Source organism: Takifugu flavidus, chromosome 10, assembly GCF_003711565.1.
Source record: "Takifugu flavidus isolate HTHZ2018 chromosome 10, ASM371156v2, whole genome shotgun sequence".
NCBI lineage: Eukaryota > Metazoa > Chordata > Actinopteri > Tetraodontiformes > Tetraodontidae > Takifugu > Takifugu flavidus.
Window position 1 is genome coordinate 14,189,714 of NC_079529.1, and position 23,516 is coordinate 14,213,229.

Below are 23,516 nucleotides of genomic sequence, written 5' to 3' on the forward strand. Positions count from 1 at the left end.
CCTTAAGCAAGGAATTAGACCCAAAAATGCTCACCTTTGATGTGATGAACTGGCAACTCATCCAGGGGTGGACCCTGCCCTCACCCATATGTGCACCCTCCACATGACCCGGAAAGGGATAAAGTGGTCAGAAAGATGAGACAAACCAAGTATTAATTCAGACTTACTAAACAAAAGGATACATTAATGAAGAAGATGAGGAAGTGCTATGACTGTCCACAAAACAGCCACTATGCAGCCAAACTGCAGCCAGTGACCCAGCTCAGGAAGTTCTTGCTTCTCTTAACCACCTGGAACAAACAGCAACTTGAAAACAAACTGCCTTTGTAACCTCTACCCCCCCACCCGTGTTCCTGCAAATGTTTAAACAAAAGGTATCATGTCATTTCTGCACTTTATGTTTTAGGAAAAGCAAAAAGGAGGGAGGGCACACATATGGGTGAAGGCAGGATCCACCCCTGGATGGGTCTCCAGTCCATCAAGCATTTGCGGGTTCAGTATCTTACTCAAGGGTACCTTGGCAGTGCTCCAGAGGTGTTTGGTACTTTCTCCTGCTACCAGAACACCTTCCATGTTTTGTCTGTATCAGGTCTTGAACCAGGAACCCTCAGCTCAGTCCCCAACAGACTGACCTACCACCACCCTTGGAAATAAAATACTTTATGTAAATGACACCACTGCTTTTATAGCATTTGCAGGGATAAGGTGAAACAAGACAACATGGGTTTTACTCTAAGCCGAGCAGTGATTGAGTAAATCTGTTAAAAGAGCATGAATGCACAAAATGCATTTGCAAGGTGTATTTGGGTGATAAAGAAAAGCATTTTGGATGAGGTAAAACAGTGAAACCATCCCAACAAAGGTGATACAGAGCATTTAAAACCCATCTGTCTAAAGTGAATAGCGTGTGCTTTTAAAACAAATATTTGTACTGTTAGACAATGATGCACATTCAATTCTTCCATTCTGGTGACTGAAGACTTCACAATTTGGGGCCCCACCAGGTGTTCCTTGTTCACCTCCCCCACTGCTTTTTAGGTTAAACTGGACGGACTCCTGCACCATATAAACTAACAGATCTTCAGGTTTTAATTTGACATTTTTGCTCTGATCTTTGTCCTCATCCTCGACCTTTGACCTAAACTCCTTTGCCCCAGGTATGACAAAAACAGAACGGATGTCAAGTATCAAAGCCTGGATTAAAATAAAAGGTCAATTCATCATAATCACCCCTAAAAAGTGTCTATCAACCCTCTTCAGATCGTCCATAAACAACAAACAGAAATGCAAATAACTGCCTTAATCTAATCAGTACAGTTTCACTAGCATTGCCTGCCATCTGCCCCCTGTGGGATTTGGACAGGTGGTACATCTACAAAGTTCGCCGGAGATTCCTCAAATGTAGCTAGTAAAGATCTTCCCCCTGTCATGCTTTTTTTTCTGGCTGAAAGCATTAAATTAAATAAAGAAAAACAAAAAATTAACCACTTATATTTACTCTCGATTTTCAATCTATTTGCACACAACAAATGATATAATTCTAAATTCCATATGCTGTTCTCTGGCTTTCTGTGTTGTTTATGTTGTTGGGTTTAACAAGATGCATCTAAATAAACACAGAGAAGGGACTTCTGACTCATGCATTTTTCAACTGGGCTGGGCTAGCAGCGTGCGTGCTGCAGCTGAGGACCAACCACGATCTGTGGAGACATACCAAAGTTGTGAGCTCAGCTCAAGTGCAGCAATCTTACAATATATCAGCGGTGCTATTTTTGCAGGACCGTATCAGAAAAGCAAATGGATTTGCATTTGCTCCACAAGGGTATTCGATCTTTGCTGACCCACAACAAATGTTCTGCTCTTGCATTAGCGGGTCCCCATCCACTGGTTTCCAAAGCATCTGTACCCCTACCTTGATTCAGCAAGCATTTCCCTTAGCATTTATTTTGGTAAATGCTCCAGTGGAGTAATGGACAATAAATTCAGATGTTTTGATATTTAATGTAAAAAACCTGTTCAAATGATTCCTGGATGAGGTGGGCTATGATCTGATCCCTTCACAAGAACCGAGTCCTTTGGTCATGAGACCGATAACAAGCCCGTGACATAATGTGGAAACACTGATCCCATTCATAGCTACAATCACCCACAAAACATTCTGCATGCTGTGCAAATCTCACACATGTAAAACAAATTCCTTGTGGTCGGTGGGGGCATAGAGAGCTGCCATAAGTGGAATATCACCCCATCTTACAACTTGGCAGCCTGGTTTAGACTGTGGGCCTGGTGCCGTTGTGGTTTGTCTATCATATAACCAAAATATCATTCTAGGAATTAGATATTATTTTCGCTTATCTTTAATCACTTTTGGTCTTTCAAATAGAGACAAACCATCAGCACTAGATGCTTATAGGTATGAAAAAATTATCCAGTGGTCTGGAACCCCAAGAGAAATATCCAATAAATGTCGACATTGGAAAAACATAAACATGTTACCAATGAGTGTTAGCAGCGTATTCTGGCCCATATAAGTACTCATTATAATGACCAAAACAATTTAGTATATAACAGCAAAGCCACAATGAACTGAGTCAGCAACACTGTGATAACCCTCACTCCATTTGATGCTGATACTATGCCAAGCCTCACTTCTAATAATTGTAAATGGAAGAGCTCTTTCTTGGATAAATATGTTAATATAAAGCCTATTTTAATTGATAAAACATATAATCTTGATTATTCCAATTAAAGTTAGGTATTACTGAGCATTCAAACATTGAAAAACATTATTCAAACAGTAATTATATATATATGTGTGTATATATATATATATATACTTTAAACTACTGACGAAACAGCTTTGTATTGTGACCTGTAATATGTAACACTAATTTTAAGTACACCTCAGGTGATTTATATATTCTACATTTATGTCAGAAAAAATAAAATGTTTACAACAGCCTCATCTAGTGGCTATTTTCGCATCTACACTACATTTCATGGAGAATTTAAAGCGCAAAAAACCCCGATTTTATCTATAATTCGAAATTATAATCTGTAAACCGTTTAGAAATAATACAATTTCCTGAGGCTATTGTTTAAGTTTATAACGATTTTTTTTAGTCAAGGATTTGCGGACCGGAAATAGCTGAACGGAACGGAAGTTAAAACCCACGTGTTCAGACCGAGGAAGCGAATGTGTTAAAATAATATACAACACAAGTGTTGTTTCTTTTGAGCAGACGGTTATATATTTATTATTTACCCGCTTACGCATTCGGCCTATATTTAAAATGTCATCTTTCAGAAAAGCGTTGAAATCCCAACAGAGAAACCACCATGAAAGATCTCAGGTGATTATCTTAGTCTTATATTTGCTTTTACAATAGCGCTTTCGCAGAGCTTAGCGTTTATTATTTTTTTAAACCAACGTTAGACTTTTGTTTATGTTATTTCAAGGTTTTAGTGAAATACGACACAAAATCATAGACATGTGCAATTTATGTTTCTGTTTTTGTGTCAGCCGGGTTTCAGGAAAAATTTGGGCTTGTTGGAGAAGAAGAAGGACTACAAACTCCGAGCAGAGTGAGATTCGATATTCAATCAGCTTTTTTTGTACAAAAATTATATTAAAAAGCACTCAATTCTGCCTACCTTGGTGTTTCCCAGTGACTACCACAAGAAACAAAACACGCTTGCTGCTCTCCGGAAGAAAGCTCTGGATAAGAACCCAGATGAGTTTTACTTTAATATGATCAGCTCTCAGCTGCAGGTAAGATCTTTTAAACATTCTTTAGCAAAACACCCAACAAAACCCCCAAAAGATACCAACTGGAACAGCTTATTATTGAGTATCGATGCAGCATATTGTGTCATGATGACAGGATGGAGTTCACGTAGCAAAAAAGGACAAAGAGGAGATGATGACTGAGGAGCAGAAGAAAGTGATGAGGACCCAGGACATCAAATATGTGGAGATGAAACGGGTCGCAGAGGCAAAAGTGAGTTCTAAGGTCCCTGTAACAAATTCAAAACAGAGAACGTGCACGCTGGCGTACTCAACAAGGAAGCTAAATACCATAACCTCCACTACTCGTATAGCAGTCTGTGATTTTTGGGAGGACCTGATGGACCTCATCCAGGTCCTTACCGAGAACTGAAGTGACAGATGCAGTGGCTGTCAGTCATTATTGGTCATTTACTTTCAGAAAATAGAGAGGTTAAAGGGTGAGCTCCATCTTTTGGATGCTGATGGAAAACAAAACAACAAGCACACATTTTTTGTGGATTCAGCAAAAGAAGGTAAATTTCATGTCTCTGAGAATTTTGATTGATATGGGCGACATCAGTTCAAACAAGTCTGTTCTTGTTCTGTCTGTCTTCCCAGTGCAGAATTTTGACCTGGCCAATCAGTTGCAAACTGCACCAGAGTTGGTGAATCGAGTGTACAACAGACCCACTCTGGAGACTCTGGAGAGGAAGAGTGTGCAGGGAGACCTAAACCCACACAATATTATGGTATGTTTGTGCATGTTGGCTTTTAATATGAAACTGGACATGTCTTTTTTTTGTTAATTCTTTGTTAATTCCTCAAGTATAAATCATACAATTTAAAAATTCTAGTTGAAATGGTTTTCTAATATTATGGTAATATTATAATTGTCCTTGTCTGCCATTCCTAATTTCATTAAAAAAAAAAAAATTAACAATTGACTCAGTTACAAAACAAATTGGTGATGAATTCCTTGTGTTTTGTCCTATTTTTGACTGTAGAAACTGGCAAGAATAAGAAAACACCAGTATAAGATTCTTTCCCAGAGAATTGATCGAGAAAAGAAAATGTTTGTTATCGCGCAGAAGATCCAAACCCGGAAGGATCTGCAGGTGAGGAGACGATGACAGAGGCATTTTAGTTTTACATTCCACCGTCAGCATTGCTCTCATATCAAACCACAGAATAAACAACAAGATATCTTTATCCACAACAGGATAAGAATAAAAAGGTAAAGGTCAAAAAGGAAACCCAAACCACTGCAGCTATCTACAAGTTTGAGGCCAAAAGAAAACGCTGAGAGATGGACAGCAGGGGGAACGAATCACCAACTTTCCTATTGAGTATAATGGACAATCCAATGTTCATTCAACTATCCACAGACACAAATTAATAATCTTCCCTTCAGTTGTTTGTGCAGCGATTGACCTTTGTATGGATACTTATCATCAGATTATAGTTTCTTTCAAGTAAATAAAAGTTAACAGATCTATGTTGATATTTGGATTTGTATATTTGATCTTGAGTGTGGGGGCGTTGGTTTTAATAAATTGTGTTTAGCATATTTATATAATCTTGAAATTAATCTAAGAGTTTACTTTTCAGACGCCACTTCCTGCCTTCACCACTAGGTGGCATTGGTGTTCCTTATTAGCGACGACGCTGGTCACCAACGTGAAGAAGACCAGTTCTAACATGTTCTCTGTCATGAACTCCTCAGTGGTGATTTGACTGCGTAAAATGTTCACCCACGTTTCAGATTGTCAAATCCCTGACTCTGTGTTTGCTTAAAACCTGTTTTATTGGGCCAAAGATTGATCTTGCAGCTTACTTGGACCTAGTCAAGCTGAAATGAATTAAAATGAATAAGCTATTTAAACCAAAAAGCTGCAGTGCACCAGTAGTAACATGGTTGCAACACACTTTCCTGATGCTTGTTTTCAATTCACTTTATATGCATTCCTTTGCCAAAAAGTACAGTAAACACTCCAAAAAATCCATTTTATCCATATCACAGCTGTGACTACTAAAATTAAAAATAATTTAGGTCCTGGTAAGCATTGATCGTAATGTTACCATTCTCATTGCTTGCTGATGATCTCATTTTAATCAAAATTACCCATTATTCATTTTATTATTTGCAGCTGTGGCTGTGCAAACAATACAGTACTTTTGCTAAAAGCCCCCCTGAAGAGCTAAATATAAGTGCTCAACTAATAATGTTCTTTAATTATTTGTTGAGGTGTGTTCCAATTAGATTTTTGTTAAAATAAAATTGCCCTTTGTCATATAGGAAATCCATGTTCATAATGGCTCTTCTTGAGGCAGCTAAGTAAATTTAAACACCCGTTTCTGTTTCTTGTCTTTCCTATTGCAGGTATAAAAGTTAATTCTCTATCTTCACTGTAAGAAATTTACCTTAAAACCTACTCATATTTTGTTTTTTTCCACTTTTTTGTGGAGGCGTCAAAGTGAGACGGTACCAACTTTATCTATGGCGCCCTCATCCAATTATAAAATCGACTGAAAATCTTAACGGCCAGCAACAGATTTCAGTAGTGACCCAGGTTTGATTGATCACCGCGGTGGCAGCAGTTTCATAAACAGGCCCCATCCATCAGTCTCCCCTGGTAGAGAGTAGAGGGGGGGGCAGGAAGAGAGGAAGCCAGCAAAAAATGTCACCGGATGTAATGAGAGATGGGGGACCTGAGGTGTCTTGGCCCTAACACTGATGACCAGGGTTGGCCATCATTTGGACCAGTTTATCTACTTTAAAACTGTTATATATGGCATATTTTCATTTAAAACGTAGCTGTTTAGCAACGGAGCATACTGTTGCTGTCGATCATGCAAGTTTAACATGTGACTGACAAGTTCACTGTTGTGTGCAGTTTAAGAATGAGGCTGTCCTCCTTCCCCACGCTGTCCTCCCACCCTCGCTGCCCTCCGCTACTACGTCAAACTGTGAAGAGAGCGTGTCTGTATGGAGACCCTAAGGGCCCAGCATCCATAAGCGGAGGGGGTGGAGGTCATTGAGGAGAGCCCAGGGGTCAGAACAGTATGTGCGCAGTTCCGGGACCCCATTCTGACTGTAACCCAGGCACAGACAAGCCACTGTTCCTCCTCAAGCTCTCCTTTCATTCCCCCACAGCAACGGGACGCTTACGCTGAGGGTGCTCAGGGGTGGGCAGGGGGCGACTTTCTGATTTTAATGATATAGACAGGCATTTTTCTATTGTCAAAAAGGCCTCATAATTCATTTGACGACTCGCACAGGGCCGCCGTATCCCCCATCTCACATCAGTGACCCCAGAGGTTTGCTACGAACGGTCACTTTTGGAATGAGGGGAGGCAGAAGTGGAGGGCTGTGTGGCAGTCACACAGCTGCAGGGTATGACATTCAGCCTCAGATTTGGTAAGGGAGAGTAAAAATGCAGCCTGGTTAAAAACTACTGCATACAATGATTCTTTATTTGACCAGTTCAGTTGGGGGGGGTCAAGTCCAGTTTCTCTATTATGCATTTTAAATGTTGGAACTATGCTAATCTAAACCATGTGTTGTTTATTTTAATAGACACATTACCACTGTCTTTCAGTGCACTAATGACAGAACGTGAGGTTAACATAATAGAATCCAAGAGACCAGTGCTGGGATTATTAAGCAATATTAAAGATCTAAGTCACGTTATAACATGTGCAATTAGCCTTTCTTCATGGTAATCCATGTCAAGACCAAACCTGTTTGACTGAATTATGTCTAGAATTGCAGACTCATTTTAACGCAGCGAAGGCGATAAACCCCCAGCAGTAAAGGGGATCAGAGCTGCGACATAGCTCAGTGCAAAGAAACGCCTTTGTTTGAATGCCCCCCCCCCGGATAAATGAATCAGATGAAATCTATAATATACACTCATAATCTCAGAAGTTTCAGACACGCATATATTCAAACACTAAATGCATGAAACGTGCAAACATCCTCATACATCTGTATCATCTTAAAGTGGCACTTTTCCTCTGAAACCCACAAGTGCCCCCACCTGCCTTGTTTGGCATCACGGCGCCGCTCCGCTCTGCTCTGAAACCGGTGCATATGGCTGGGGTTAGGATTAAGGACAATACTAATCAATCCCCTCCTCCTCCATGATGGAGAACTGGTGACGGAGAGGTTGAGAGAGAAGCGAGACGTTGCCTTGGGGGGGTGAGTGTTAGGAGGGTGATTCAGAATGCCAGGGGTGGGTGGGGGATCAGAGGTAGTCTTTAGGATCCCTCTCTCCTTTAAGTTGAAGCTGGTTGTCATGGGGTGTTTGAAGTAGTGGATAGAAAGGAGGGACACAAACTGGGGAGAAGAGGAGGGGGGGGGGGGGGTGTTTGGTTGGCGTGCAGGCAGAGTCCCTCTCCATGCCAGGGGGAAGACATCTGAAGGAAAATCTTTATAGCTTTGACGGTGCCCCTGACGTTTGTGTGTGGTTTTGTGCACGGCCGTGTGCGTATGTGTGTATGTTAGCCTGTTTGTGTGTGTGTGTGCCTCCGTTGAACGTCTGGCTCATACGTTGAGGTGGGGATCACAGTGCCCCCTTTTTAAATTGCCACTAATGAGCCCTGTCTGGCGAGAGGTACTCGAATTGATTAAATTTGCATGGGAGCCTAAATCATAGCAGGGGCCGCAAACTTGTGCCCCATCACCCACCCACCTCTAGGTACACGCACACATGCACACATCCATTCTTCCTCTGGTCTATCCTGTCCCTATCTGAAGGTAGTGTGCGTGTGTGTGTGTGTGTGTGTGTGTGTGTTGAACAGGCCGTGGAGGGCACCCATCTGCCCCGGTATTACTGTCAGTCTATCATTCAGGAGGATGCCAGTCGCACGCCTCAGGGACGTGTTCATTACGCCTTAACTAGAGGATCTGTCCTTGTCGCCAAGCCTCCTCGTGTCATTGTCTGCCCGAGATTGCGTGTATATTTATGCACGTGTCTGCTTGCATCACAATTGAAGGCAGCCAGATCTTTGTATTGCCCGTGCAGCGCTGTAACATTCAGGTATTTTGTCTTTTTTTATCACAACTCTATGTTGGGGGAAAAAAAACCCTACTCCGCTCCATGAATGCACTTTTTGTTGTTGCTTACCTCGCTAACAGCAACAATGCATGATGAGCACTATTTTAGAGAGCTGCCGAATGAATACGTGTCTATGCGTGTGCGCGCGCGTGCGTGTGTGTGGTTAGCCTGTGTGATTGCAGTAATCAGATGGAGGTGTTAATCAGAGTTTGTTCGTCAGTGGCCTGATGAGGGGCGATGAGGGCCACTGATTGCAATGCGATGCTTCAATCGGCCCCTCTGCCAACTACAGAGACGACAACCCCCCTCCCCACCCCACCCCACCCACACACACACCCCGACCCACCCACGCACACTTTTAGAACGCCTTAGACGATGTAAACAAATAAGTAAAGCATCACGTTTCTCTTTATATTAAAGTGCATCACTGTGAAGCTCCCGACTCAATTATTATTAACAAGGATGTTTTCATTCCAGTGAACATAATGAAGCACTTTGACACCAGGGGATATACCACTATATCACTATTTAGGTGTCAGTGTCACCCCTAGTGAAGAGCAGGGGGTATGGGATGGGGGTGGGATGTGTGTGCCGGGGTTAGGGGGTAGAAAAGATGCAGTTGAGAAAAAAGATTGGGGGTGGGGATGTAAATGGGACATCATGGTTTATGGTCTTGTCTTGTCACAGACAGGCTTGCATTAGATCTTTCCCCCTTTCTTTGCTGTTTTTTTTATTTTTTTTTAATTTTTTTCGAGGGGGGTTCGCTGAAGCTATTATGGCTGCCTCATCAGCCAAGTCCCTACAAGGGCTGATACAAATTAATTAACCTAATTAGGGGCTGCGATTGCGGGTGTGATTATAGGGGCTGGAATGGGAGGGAGGGATGGAGGGATAAGGCAGAAAGGGATGTTCAGAGAGGTGGGGGTGCGCTTGCAGCGAGGGCCCAGGCGGTGATAAGCTGGGAGGTGTGGGAGAGGAGCCAAGATGCTCTGCATGGCTAATGAGCGAGGCCAGCATCTCTTTTTCCAACCCTTTCATTGTTCCAGGTTTTAAATGTTAACTAAATGTTAACTAGTGACGCTTCATTTCCTTCCCCATTCATACATTCATATTTTATTCTCGCTATAAAACAAAACTGTTGAATTTTTAGTCCTTTTTCATTTTGCCGTCGATTTTCACGAGGTTTTTAGGCGTGGAATCAGCCCCATGCACCTGTTGCACTAGAGTTCCAACCTTAGCCAGGTTAACTGTATCCCAACCAATTTGACTGTCATTTAGGGTCACGATTAACATTTGCACCATCATTTTGGTCAATGGAAGAATTCCGGATTGCTCTTGAAGGCTGTTTTCTCCTTCTTGTTGTTCACTGCTCAAGAGAAGAGCAGGAAATACCCTGTGGGAATGCAGCGTCTGGCACACACATGCATACTTGTACAGTACAAGCTCACACAAGATTCTCACCCTCTCATATGCGCAACCAATCACCGCTCAGCACACAGACGTGCACATACTCTCTGCCTCTCTCTCTCTGCTTCCCCTTACGCACAAATACTCCCGGGGAGCAATATTTAAATCTCCTATTTGTATTGGAAACAGAATAAAGATATTCTTGAGACTGAAGCAAAATGTGTTTTCTTGCCGGCATCAGCAATTCTAATGTTTCTAATGAGCCGGAGAAGTGGAGTGACTGGGAGCGGTTATGTATCAGTAAATTAAAAAATAATCCTAATTTAAAAGAAGCAAATGAAGGAGTTCCTCAGAAGTGCATGTTGGAGTATTTCACCCTCCAGAATAAGCAGGCAGCTGTGCCAGTGGAATTCACCGACTGCACTGTGCCATACTCAGCTGGCGCTGGATTATGCCGCTCTGTCTCTCTTCTCTCTTTCTTTCCCTGTCTTCTCCCCCATTTGTTCGCCCTTCCTCTCATTTACTTCCTCTGTACAATTAGGAAGCCACTACCTGACGGCGATGTGGAGCTGCTCCTACCACCTTCCTGTTTTTTACTCCAAAAATTCCAAATCATACATTGTTGCATAGCTCCTCCTTTAGGAGTTAGAGTAAGGAGTAAAGCTTAATCACTGACCAATCAGTCAATCCATTTTCTCAGGCATTCCGTTCCTCCTACAAGCTCGGGCCCTCTACCAGTTACTAGAGAGTTTGAGGAGCCCGCGCAGCTTCTTAGCTGTTGCTAGCACTCACCACGCTTGGGGGTCACAGCCCCAAATGCTGTGATGACATCACTGATGTCTTCAGTGCCCACAATCCTGTTCACTTGTTCTCTCAGACTCCAAAATGTATCCACTTTCCCATTTCCTTCTTCTTGATTGCCATCCCTTAGAAATATATTGCTTAGCTTATTAGCGCCGTGGCTAAGCCTGACTTTGGTGCAGGAGTGTGTGTATAAATCAAAATCAGTTTTAAAGCCTTGTTTCAGCAAGAAAACGTAAAGGGGTCATGACTGCCCCGACCACAATATAATGGTTAAAGTTAGGGTTTCTGAACTCTCGCATGAAATCCAGGAAATTGTTGCTTATATTTATAAATATTTTTGTGAGCTGCTGTGAATGATGTTTTTAGTTGTGACAGACTTACTGTATTTTTTAATTCGGTAATCATAGCTGCTCAAATTGGGGATAACGAAGCATTTGTATTCCATATGCATGAGGTGTTACCAGATAGATACTCAAGAGTGTGTGTACACAAAGAAGTGATTACTCAGGCCTTTGAGTCGTGCCTGTCTCTTGGCTCTACTCTCACCTCACTGATAAGCCGGAGTCTTGTCAGAGGAAAGGTAAATACGGCACTTAAGGATTCCTCTCCTATTTTGTAGTCACAGTTACGCTATAATTAAAGGCAGACAGAGAGAGAGAGGGCAAGAGAGTGATAGTACTGCACTAAGCAGATAATGTCAGAAGGACAGCCAGGTAGAGCCGCTAGAAGATGTTGGGAAGATATCTGTCCTCTGTCCGGTGCATTTATGGGCAGGAAACACCAGACTATACAGTAATAGCTTAGGCATGCATGCCTGTAGACTCCCATGCACTACGCGGGCTAAATGTTTGTTTGTGTGTGTGTGTGTGTGTGTGTTTCTGTGTGTGTTGGACGCTTTACATTGCTCTCTGCAGCTGTAGCGAGGCTGCTATCAGATATTTATATGCGGCTCATGAATATGGATGCGGGAGCAAGATGGGACTGATGTTTGTCCTCTAAGAGGGGATGAAAGGAGAATGTGCTTCTCTCCCTGAGAGCCCCAGTCAGGGCCTCTCATACAGCAGGGGATGGGAGTAAGTGTTGGTGGCTCAACACAGATGGTAAAATGTAATAAAATGTGATTTGGGTGATTAAGACAAACAGATCCCTTCATGCATTTCTGAATATAAAACTGAAGTACTCCTATTAGCACTCTCACCAATTTGACTGTGGATTCTGGGCGCCTCCTTAACGGTCCTTTTCTACCTTTCCTTATCAGTTATGAACAATTACTGTAGGTTAGGTAAAATAGTCTTTTCCCCGCAGCAAAAAAAGCAAATGTTCTTAGCCACTGACTGAGTGAAAAACGACGGTCATTGTCTGGAGTGGTCACCCTAATTTGCAGCAGCAAACGTTCGGTCAGGGACGTGCTCTGACCTAAGTGTTCATAGTTGAGGTCAAAACATTGAGAGACGGGATCAGAGGATTGCGGGTGCAGGGACAGCTGGATGCAATGTACCACATTTTACATTTCAATGCTAATCACTGAGTCATCTATCAGAGCTAATACATGGACGCTAAGCAACCTAGCTCTACATGCATTAGGCCTCCCCAATTACCATAATGGGTTGGTTTTTAATATGGCTAATAGGCTGGCACGACCTTGCCCATTCACTCAGCAGGTACCTGAACCCGGCAGATGTAAATGAACATATTTGGAGACTGAATGACCATTAGGGACTAGCTGCTGTTATGGGTGCATGGATGGACAGCAAACGGGACCATTTGTGAACAAAACAATAAAATGCAAGGAGGCTGAAATGATGATTTATGCAGAAGAGTACAGAAAACAAAATGACAATTTGATGGGCAGCATTTTGACCAAGCAGCCTCCCTCACTGAACTGCTGCCAGATGTGCCCTGTGGGCACTGCTGGGATGTACGTCAGCGGAGGCGCAATGTGCTACCAAGAGAGTGGATGACTAAAGAGGAAGAGAAGAGGCAGAATCTGAGAAATGTGCCTCTGCAGAACCCTGGGGGGTTAACATTTTGGTTTTCTCTAAGCCTTTGTGGTAGTAGACAAATGATCCCAGGAGCTGGACAATAATGTTTTTATGAGACTCAAAATGTTGAACTCAACAAGGTCATTGTGGGAGAGTAATGGCCAACACGTGGCCGGACTTGAACTCCAGCAGTCTCGCAGTTGGTCTGGGGGCGAGAGGAGAAAAGAGGAGGTGGGAGGAGAGCAGAGACTCACCCCTTTGGGTTTCTCCAACAAGCCCGCACTTTGTTCTTAAAGGAGACAAGAGCCACTCAGAACATCAAGCACCTAGATGACCAAACTGTGACGGTCTTGTAAACTGGCTCAGAGAGATAATGTTGCCCTGTAGCTAATCTGCGCCGCGATGCCCACGCCTTGGCATCTAGCGAACAATAACCCTTCCTGCTCGCAACAAGAATCCTTTTCTCGGATCACGATGGACATTTGCTGTCTGTCGTTGATCTGAATGTGAGTGTGCAGATAAGAACTGGGTGATTTATCTCATTGTTAAATGTGAGTCATCTGGTCGTCAGCATTACTCGCAACTGGATAAAAAAAATAGAGCCGTGTGGGATCCAAACCTTTAGATACATAGTGTTTTAAAACTAACCTCTCGCTATGACTGTGGGCTTTTGCGTCGCCACACTTTTGTTCATCAGTGAATGCGCTTGGGCTTTTCTGTATGACATTTTTATCTGCTGTCTGACTTACAGGATGAACGACTCATCCCTTTGACCGATTAATCTTCATAATTACCTGCACAGCCTCCGCCAGTCGCAGCGCTGTGTCTGCCGTCGTTTTGCACGGAGCCATCATCCATTATGTCAAAGGAGTATGTACCCATGAATGAAACCTCCAATATGACAGATCACCCGTTTATATCAACCTCCCATCACTACGATGCTCTCCATACGATGCCGTGCGTGGGAGATTTCATTAATTGGTGTGATTTCTCCGGTGCTCACATTTATGTTTGATGTTATAAATTACACATATCTACATATAAATAAAGATTGTAGCATCTCAATTCACAAAACAGGCCTATAGTGACTTATATCGGTCAGCGAGATGCTGAATATGAAGCAACCCGCAAAAGTCTGTCTCTCTTTTGTATACATGTCCTGGTGGTCACATGGTAAGGAGATGGGCCCCAGTGTCCCTCTGAAGCCTGGGCTCCGCGGTCCCCTGAGCGAAGCTGTGTGTCTTCTCTTAAAAAGGGCAGGAGCTCCAGACAGCAAATCAATAGATCAATCATAACATTTCCACTTCAAATCAATTATTCCAACCTCCAATCGATACAGGGAGTTTCTTTGTCTCAGCAGGTTCAGTCTCCTTCTTCTTCTTCTGCGGTAGTTGTATAATCCAAAAGAATAATAATTTTGTACGCATGTTTAGTGTTTTTTTTTTTTTAATCATTAATGCCAACTTGGTGCCAGAAAGAAACTAGTGGTCGGAGCGCTGATAATCAGCCTTATATTGACAGAGCAGTTGTAACTCAGAACCAACATGAGTTAGAGAAATGAAATACAGAAAAGTAAACAACAATAAAGAGGCTACTTTGTTTCCAGACTGCTCACTTGTCTTTTTGACTGTGTTGAATTCCAGTCATTCAGATGGCTGTGGTGCGTAGGAAAGGCCTCCAACTCGTTTCCCCGTCATCATCACAACAGTTGCCATTCATCAGGAGCCAGTGGCTGTGAGGACATTTGCACCGCAACTCCTGTCATCTCATTCCCCCCCACCCCCCACCTTCTGCACTCTGAGACAAACACATACGCACATAAGCAATGCAAAACGCACGCAGACGCGTTAAATTTCTTCTGCGAAATGCCAGCGGGGAGAAGCAGAAGGGCATCGGAGATGGTTGTTCTACGCATGTTGCCTCTGTGTGGGTTTCTGTGAATGGGACCCAAGGGTGGGGAGGTCTTTGATAGCACAGGGTGCGCATTGCTCGTGTCACGATGGTTGCAGGGTTGAGCGGGTGACCAGCCCAAGATTTTTAACCAGAGTGACCCCCAACTGGCATTCCACACCATGGTGACGTGGGTGGGCCAGGTGACCTTTTGGTCCTCAAGGGCTCTCTCATATGTGTTCATTGTGTTATGGATTCTATATCAATTTCACACATCTAAATTGTGTGGATCGACAAGATCTCCAGACAAAGCCTAGCATTCAGGCTCAACAGGAAACACCTGGGAGAGAGCCAGGAGTCGTTCCCATGACCCAGGAGAGTGAACACGGTTTCATCTGTAATTGTATCTGTGTGCATACTTGAAAAGAGGAGAAATTAATTGTCAGTGGTTTTTCCAAGCTGCCTCGTGTGCTGGTATTTCACACCATTGGGTCCTGGGCGTACACACACGGGTCTGTTGGATAAACATCCAACGCTGAGTAGGAGCACCGATCAGCACTGTTATTGTTCCTGTGTAACGCGACTGCATGCACCAGCGTTGTTGTTTTGCACCAATCAACACATACGTATGTAATAAAGCTAAGAGGCAGGGCGACAATGCGTGTTATTGTAACTCCAAACTCAGATCAAGAAAAAAAAGAGAGTCTGGCATCCTTCTGCAACGGTTTTCCAAGACTTTTTTTTTTTTTTGTGGGCACAAAGTGGAATCTAACGGGACTGGTCCCCGATGGGGGTTACCTAGTCATTGTCATTCTATACATTTCGAGCCATCTGTTGAGAGTGTTGGCATTTTTGTGAATGATGTGGGTTGATGGATGGTGATGAGAGTTCAATGAAGGGGACGGCCGAGAAGCAATAGGACATTTTGGAGTGCAAAGATGGTGCGGCTCTGCACTACCTTTGTATGTGTGGATGTGTGTGTGTGTGTGTGTGTGTGTGTGTGTGTGTGTGTGTGTGTGTGTGTGTGTGTGTGTGTGTGTGTGTCTGTATCTAAGGGCAAATGTCGATGAAGGTGTCAGGGGTGAATGATAGCCGTGGTCTTTTCAGCACTGTGGGGCGGGTCAGATGGATGTGATGGATGGTTAACAGTCTGACCCCCTTCTTCAGGCCTGCGTCTGGAGAGCTGAGCTGGGATAGACAGTGGAGGGGCAGGGCTGCCGGGTGGTTGGGGTGGGGGGCGGGTTGTTTGGCCCTCTTGCATCAAACTTTCTCTTCACTCTAAAATGAAGTTTTCATTATTGGTTATCCTAACATGGACCATCATCTAAATTTAATCCAATAACTTCGACTTTCTAAAATACATTTAAACGTTACGGCGATTCTATAAAACAATTTATTGAGGTTCTGTTTATTGAGGTTCTGGAATCAATAAACTGCTGCATCTTCAGTTTACACTGAATTACAAAAGCTGGTAATTCACTTGCCGCATCAGTGACTGATTACCCACAGGAGCCTGAATTACTCGAAATAGCTACTCAATATTCAAAGCATTTCGGGCTTTATGATGACTGAAAGTGTATGAAAGTGGAATGTTTAATGTTCACAGCAACTCTAATTACAATAAGATCTTTTGTGTTCTTTCTTGATGTTTGTTTTGGCTTCTGAAGCCCAAAAGTGACAGGAGCGCCAACAGATCTCCCCCTCAGCTCCCCTTTTAACCACAGCAACGCAGGCATTGCCAGTTTCTGCTCACTTTAAGTGAAAATTACATATAAAATACACCCTACATCCGTTCAGTGGCTCCTGAGGCTGCAGACACTTCATTCATTTGAACAATACATTTTTAATCAGGCTTTCTTCTGAAAGTTCGATACTTTCATTCTACATCTGCAGGAGTCAGCGTTTTCAGGTAGGACACCACACACTGCTTTTGTTGATTATTTAAACCCCAAGTCACCCACCCACACACATAAACACGCGCACGCACGCACGCACGCACACACACACTTCCAATATCACCTACCTTTTATATCCTTCCTCCTTATTCGTCCAACAATTAATGTAGTCCCTACTATCACCTATCTATCACCTGTTTCTTTTAATTACTTTTATTTTGTTGAGCATTCAATCCACATCTTCTGCAGGAAATAACAATTTCTCTACATTCATTAATGTTGTCCCTTTATTCCTTTCATTGAGTAATTCCCAGTTAATGGGTGATCCCACTCCATCCCTTCCAAACCATTCCTTTTCCCTTTATTTGCTGGGGGATGCTCTTTCCTCAACCCCTTCCCTTTATGCTACCCTCCCACTTCTTCATGTTCTTGGTTGCATTATCTCTCCTCAGATCTCCTTGGATTCTTTCCATATTCTCCAACCTGTAGTAACATTCATCTATGCCTCTTGTAAACACTACGCAATGTGCACATACGGTTCTTTATATAGGCTCATTCCTGTTTGTGGTAAGAGAGATGGTTCTGTAGCTGACACAGCTTTCCTTTTGTGTCAGAGGTTCACTTTTCACCCAGGCTTGTGTTTGAAGACTGTAGACGGTGAGTGTCGCTGCTTCAGGGCCGGGCTGTCTTATGATGGGGTAGACGGCAACCAATACCCGAGAGAATCACCAGAGTAACCTGCCGTTTTTAGTTTTTCAGTTTCACTCAAAGAGGGAGAGAGACAGGTAGAGAGAGAGAGAGAGAGAGAGTAAAAAGGCTCATTGGACCTTTGCACACACAGTCTTACTAATTGATGGCTGCAGGGAGAAGAGCTGATAAGAGAACCACAAGACCAACTTAACATTCTGAACTGAGCACGTATAGAAATGTCCATTCGTAAGATAGGTAGACACATTTAGAGAAAATGCAGCTCTATATTTCAATGATTACGGCTTGAATACTTGAATCTCTTTACTTCTCAACCTCTTAATATTGCCGTTCATTGACATTCTTTTAGTTCTGTTCACAGTAGCTCTGCAAAACCTTTTTTTTTCAATCTCGCTGGCTTATGCACTCACATGAGGATTCAAATATCGAAGAAAAAAAAGGGCATAAATTGCTGCTTTGTCACTGGTTTAGCAATGGCAAACTGAAGGCCTTCGGCAACTAGCTAATTGCTTTGGCCATGTGCACCCAAAAGGTGCCACCAATTAATCCCCTCAGTGTTCCTTCCCTTCGCCCCCTAGTAGAGCTGTCCCGCAGGGGAGAGGTGGGTGGGGTGGAGTGGGTGGAGGAGCACATGGGAACCCGTTCCAACAATAGGTACCAAATCCATACCCTCTGCTCAACATCACAACCATCCCCCTTCAACATCAATGGATCTTTCATCTGTATATGCAAATAATGCATCAGGCTGATGGGTGGGTACAAACGCTGCTGCATCACTCATATTTGAATGGAGCTGACTATCAGTAATTTTAAATGTTTGGACAATTGCCCATTGTTTCAAATGATACATACGAAATGTGTGAAAAGCCCACTCAACCCAGAACGCAAAAAGATCCAGCTGCAAATCACAATTTGCGACAGCAGGGAGGCTCACAGTAACTCAAGTGTTGTGTACTTTAACAGTACCAGTCAATAAAGTGTGGGAAGATGCTCGTTTTCAGTTGTTTTGATTGGTCCCCTCCCATTGATTGAATGCATTGTACAGCAGTTTTATTAATAAATTACTGTTGAATTACTTTTTTCCTTTTTGTTTGTTTTCATATATATTTATATAATTTGCATTCTACCCCTTAAGCAAACTGGAACCTGGTTCACTTTTAATCTGGCCTGGTTTCTTTGGGACAGAAAGTTCCTGATTCAGCCTTGGAGCAGAAATGTTTTGCATCGTCATCAGCGAGGCAGTGCCTTTATTCCAGTGTTTGCTGGCACCGCTTTTGTGCAATGTAAGGATGATCATCCATCATCAGACTGATTATCATTTCAATCAACGGTACAATATAGGTCAGAATCCTTCTTTTAACCTCTACAGTTGGGTTAATTTTGGCGCGGTAAATATCTCATTTTGAAAGTTGAACAGGGTAGCAATAGACTGATCGGTGAAGTCCAACTCCCACTGTTGTGGCTCCAAAACCAGCACAATCGGGTCCAGCTGAAGGTAGACTCGGTGCAATCAGATGATTACTTAGTGCACCTTTGTGTTATGGTGACCTTCCTCTGTGATTGGAATACTGTGTCACACTTCTATGCTATCTTGTCATTCCAAGTGTGCTTCTTAAAGAACAGAGTTAATATACTGCTAACAGATTGTTGACTGGAACCCACAGGGTCTAGTTTTGAGGGCCGGATCCCCTCTCTGGTATGTGTCTCTCTCCGTTCATGGGTCACGAGTCGTTACCCCAACAAAGGACCTGTCACCTCCTCCCACTGTCTCAACATTCCCAGGCTCTACGATTGTGACTTATCCAAGAACCTGACTGCTGCGTGATGGGCAGCAGATGCGCAAACAGCCTGAGAGCGGAACGGTTGAAGGAAATTGACCGAGAAAGACGACTGGACAGAATTATTTGCCTTATCCTTTGTGACAAAGGGGAGGCGACGGGTAAAACTGGGGAGGAGGGCTGCGTGCGGATGTAGCATCTGGCTGATATGAAGCCATGTACCGAGGCGATGAGGTGCCTCCAGCCCTGCACGAGCTTGCATGAGGCCAGAGCAGATAAAACATTAACGCTGATAACAATGGTGTCCTGCAGCTAAAAACACCAGACGAGCTCTCTCAACCATATCGTTCAGCTCTTTACATTTTACAAAAATCCCCTCTCCACCTGTCATTCAGTTTGAGGCAACAACACTGATGTTGGGATTCATTAATGAATATAGAAGAATTGTCATGAGTCGGCCGGGAGATGACGGCAGAGGCAGGTCAGGACGCAGGCTGACCTTTGGTCTTATTTAAAAATCAAAGAGGTGCCACTGTTAACCCAGCAGGGGAATAGAGCTGGGCTGCTTGGCGTAGCCAACGCGAGGGTGTCTGGGTGTTAATCCACGGGACCGTCGGTGACCCTTGACCTTTGGGAGGATCAGGGTGGTGCACTTCTAAAATGCGCCTGCGGACGTCAGACCTGTCCTATGCGCTTCAGGCACACTGGAGTCTTCAGAAGCCTCCTCCCAGTAATGATTTATGGGGCAGGGTGCGATCGACACACGTTCAGCCCTGGGGATGATCCTAAATGGTAGATTTGACACCACTGAGAGTCGGGGTTAAAGGTGATCAATAACAAGGCACCAGAGGAGGAGAGGCAGAAGGACAGACAGAGGGAGGGGAAGAAAGGGGGGCAGATGAGGAGGCATAGGCAAGTCTTTTTAATTGGTCTCTGCTCATTACTGAGGTCTTGGTAGACCATCAGCTCCTAAGCTCTGAGCACATATGTGTTGGGCTTTGAGGTGCTTTTGTTCAATTGTTAGATTGACCTTTCAATGAGGTAATCTGAAGCAGTTTCACATGCGGTTTGAATGTTTCCCTTTATGGCATTGTTGACCCCAGTAAAGTACCTTCCTACTCTGCTCTTTTTCGCGTCCATTTCCGCCTGTTTGGCTCAACAGTGGTGCTCATCTTACATCAACGGCAGCCTCAATTTGAAGCCTTTCTGCGTGTTAACTTGCTCAAATGAAAGAAAATGCATGACGCTGCTTACACACATCTACATTTTCCCGTCATTGTGTGCAGCGGTCTTCATATGGCACCTTCATCGCAGTGTTGGACGCTGTAGGAGTGTGTTGCTTCGCTTTTTTTTACCCCCCCAACCACACCCCCGACACACACACACCAGCCGCCTTGGAGTATCTCTCAGAAGTGAGCTGATTAGGCCCAAGACCGGGACTGCTTTGCCTAATCATATCGCTGCATCCAAATCATCTGTGTACATTTCTAATTACATAGTGGCATGCGGTGTCCTTGAGCACAGTGGCAGGTCTGCATTTCATCTCTGCACTGAGTCTAGACCCCTCCCTCTCTTGCCTTATTTCTCCCCTCGCTCCTCTTTCCTCCAGCCTTATTTATTTATTTCCGACAGGCTTATCTTTGTTGTTGTTTCAGTCGACTCTGCGCTGAGCGGCAGCGCTCATTTGCCCACCGATCCCCCGTTCTTTGAACTCAGCATCGCAGGGCAAAGCCGACCGTCGGGGGCAGCGGGATCATCTTTGATGATCTGTTTATTGTCCTGCTCCAATTTGCAGGGGTCCACAATATAATATCCATTCAATCATGCATAACACGAAGGATCAGTCATGGGTAAAGGACAACAGCAAATAATATTGTCTGAGTTTGGATTATGGACCTTGTTTGGTTACTTCTGTACTGCCAAGATCTCTGTGTGGAAATTGTTTGCTATCCTTTCCTGTCCTGCATATCTTTTAAAGAAACAATTGAGCTGCAAAGTGCATGCAGGAAGATGATCTTTCAGCTGTTGGGTTGATCCATTTGACAACTCTGAATAGCCATGTTTTCCCTTTTTGAATATCCTTGATGAAGAAGGCCCTGAACATCTTGGTGTGCTCTCAGGAAAGATGACCTTCCTATTGTTCATGGGCGTGTGTATCTCTCTCTTCTGTGAGGCCTTGGCTTTTCTTTTCCTCTGCCCTCCTCTGCGGTGAACCTTGCTACTAAACAAGAGGTGCTGCAAAGCCAGGCACTGGACAAAAGCCAAGCTTGAAGGTGAAGAGTGTGGACAACCTTTAACATAGGAAAGCCATATCCTTTTAGGCATGACAATTATATTTTCAACCTTGGCAGTAGTTTAAAAGGCCTTCTTAGCAGCTGCACACTGCGATTTCAGATGGAAGTCCTAAAAACACAGATAAACCCATTTTTTTATTACTTCTTTCGCCTGCTTTGTCCATTATCCCTAATACACATCCTCGGGCTATTTGCAACCTTTTTCCCCCACACAGATGCAGCTCAGATGATTGCCTTTATTTGGCTTTTCCCACTGTTATTATCACCTGTCACATCCATTGTTTAATACCGACCAGCTCAGTGAATCTGTACTAACTGGTTCTGATGCCTCGAAAGTAGCATTTTCTTTTCATTGTGAGATTCAAGCGGTAACATCTATGTGTTGCTGCCTGCAGGCAAGTGCCTGAGATGTTAGTTCTCCGCTCTCAGAACTGTTAGTCACAGTGACAGGCACCTGAGGCAATATGAAATGTCCCTCAAAGCCATGAGAGAGGAAGACGGGATACCTCTCTTCTTCAAAACCTCCGAGTGAGGCGCAAAGAGATGCAGAGAGGAGGGCAGAGTAACTTTCTAAAACCACACTTAAACCTCTTCACATATGGGGGCCATACCTTGGAGTAGACATGAAGGAGGGAATCCGTATAGCTACAAGGCCCAGTATCATAAATAACACAAGACTTCTCTTCTCCTAGATCCGTTTCCTCCAGTTCACTGCTGGAGTGTTTCATATGGTAACTAGGTGTTCACTGTGTGGCCACATTGTTGCCCATCTTTCAAGTGGCTCAGAGGGGGAAACCTTGAGGTAGGGGAAGAGAGGGAATTTTTGATGAAAAAATACATTATTCCGTTCTTTTTTCCTGTCTCTGTCCTCCCCTTTCACTGTGCCACTCACTGTGGGAAAAGAGTATTTATTACATAAATGGTGAAAAAGGAAAGAACTCAGCTGGAGGAAGACAGTAGTAATAGACGGTTAAAAAAAAGTCTACAGCCTCCTTCAAGTTAAAATACAGGCCTAATGCAGGAGTAAGTGTATTCGGTTCTTATCTCTAGGATGAGATGAGTCAAAAGCGAAGGTGTGATCACTAAAATTCAGCTGCTGTAAAACAAAAGCGTCACTTCTTCAGGATGTGATATAGTGCGAATGATGGCGTGGGTAAAGCTCGTCTAAGGTTGCTGTACAATTACGCTTTGCTGAAAAGTAAAGCACAAAAAATATTATTTCCACTTCACTTTTTGCCCATTTTTTTTTGCCAAACACAAAGAGAAATGAAACAAATCCTTTAGCTGTCAGGGGGAAAGCACACTTGTTGACTGTGTATGGAGGTGTAAAACATGTTGCAATTTCTGTTATAATCAAGGCCTTTTTTTCCTGCTGGTCTGCTCCCACCGCTGTCTACAATAATACAGTAATACATAATTTAATTATATATTTAGGGTGGAATGAGGAATACACACCAAGCAAAGGATTGTTTCACAACACGGTTTCCTAATAGGTACCGCTAAATGGCTTATTGTCTATCCGTGATGCTTTAAAATCATTTATAAACACTCACTCAAAATGAATGAATAAATGGAAAAAATAAAAAATAAATGCTTTGGTGCCTATCAGCAGCTTGGCTGTCATGAATCATCTCTCATCCTTGTACATAAGACATGATCATAAATGGCAATACCCCCCCAAAAAACACAGTTATTATTCAGCTGCTCCTATTATTTCCATAATTGCCATTATTGTACTTGTGTTTGTAATGTGATTAATAACAGGCATTGGCGTATAATACGCTTAATGTTATTTATCTGTTGGCAGATAGCTTGATGCTGCTAATCCTCATTCATTTGCTGTGGATCAATGCAAATCCACAAGCGTGAGTGAAATCCCCTCCCCATCCCCGAGCTGATGGTTCCTAATGTATTTTCCCACCATTAACC

General features: G+C 43.4%; 1 protein-coding gene across 1 annotated transcript; it reads left to right on the forward strand.

The window, feature by feature from the left end:
• The first annotated feature begins 3,161 nt into the window (after positions 1–3,161).
• Positions 3,162–5,336, forward strand: utp11 (UTP11 small subunit processome component). The gene is made up of 8 exons (XM_057045801.1): positions 3,162–3,353; positions 3,524–3,585; positions 3,670–3,772; positions 3,885–4,001; positions 4,209–4,302; positions 4,388–4,518; positions 4,774–4,884; positions 4,989–5,336. The coding sequence occupies exons 1-8, from the start codon at positions 3,294–3,296 to the stop codon at positions 5,070–5,072; spliced, it is 762 nt and encodes a 253-aa protein (XP_056901781.1). The 5' UTR covers positions 3,162–3,293; the 3' UTR covers positions 5,073–5,336.
• The last annotated feature ends 18,180 nt before the right edge of the window (positions 5,337–23,516 follow it).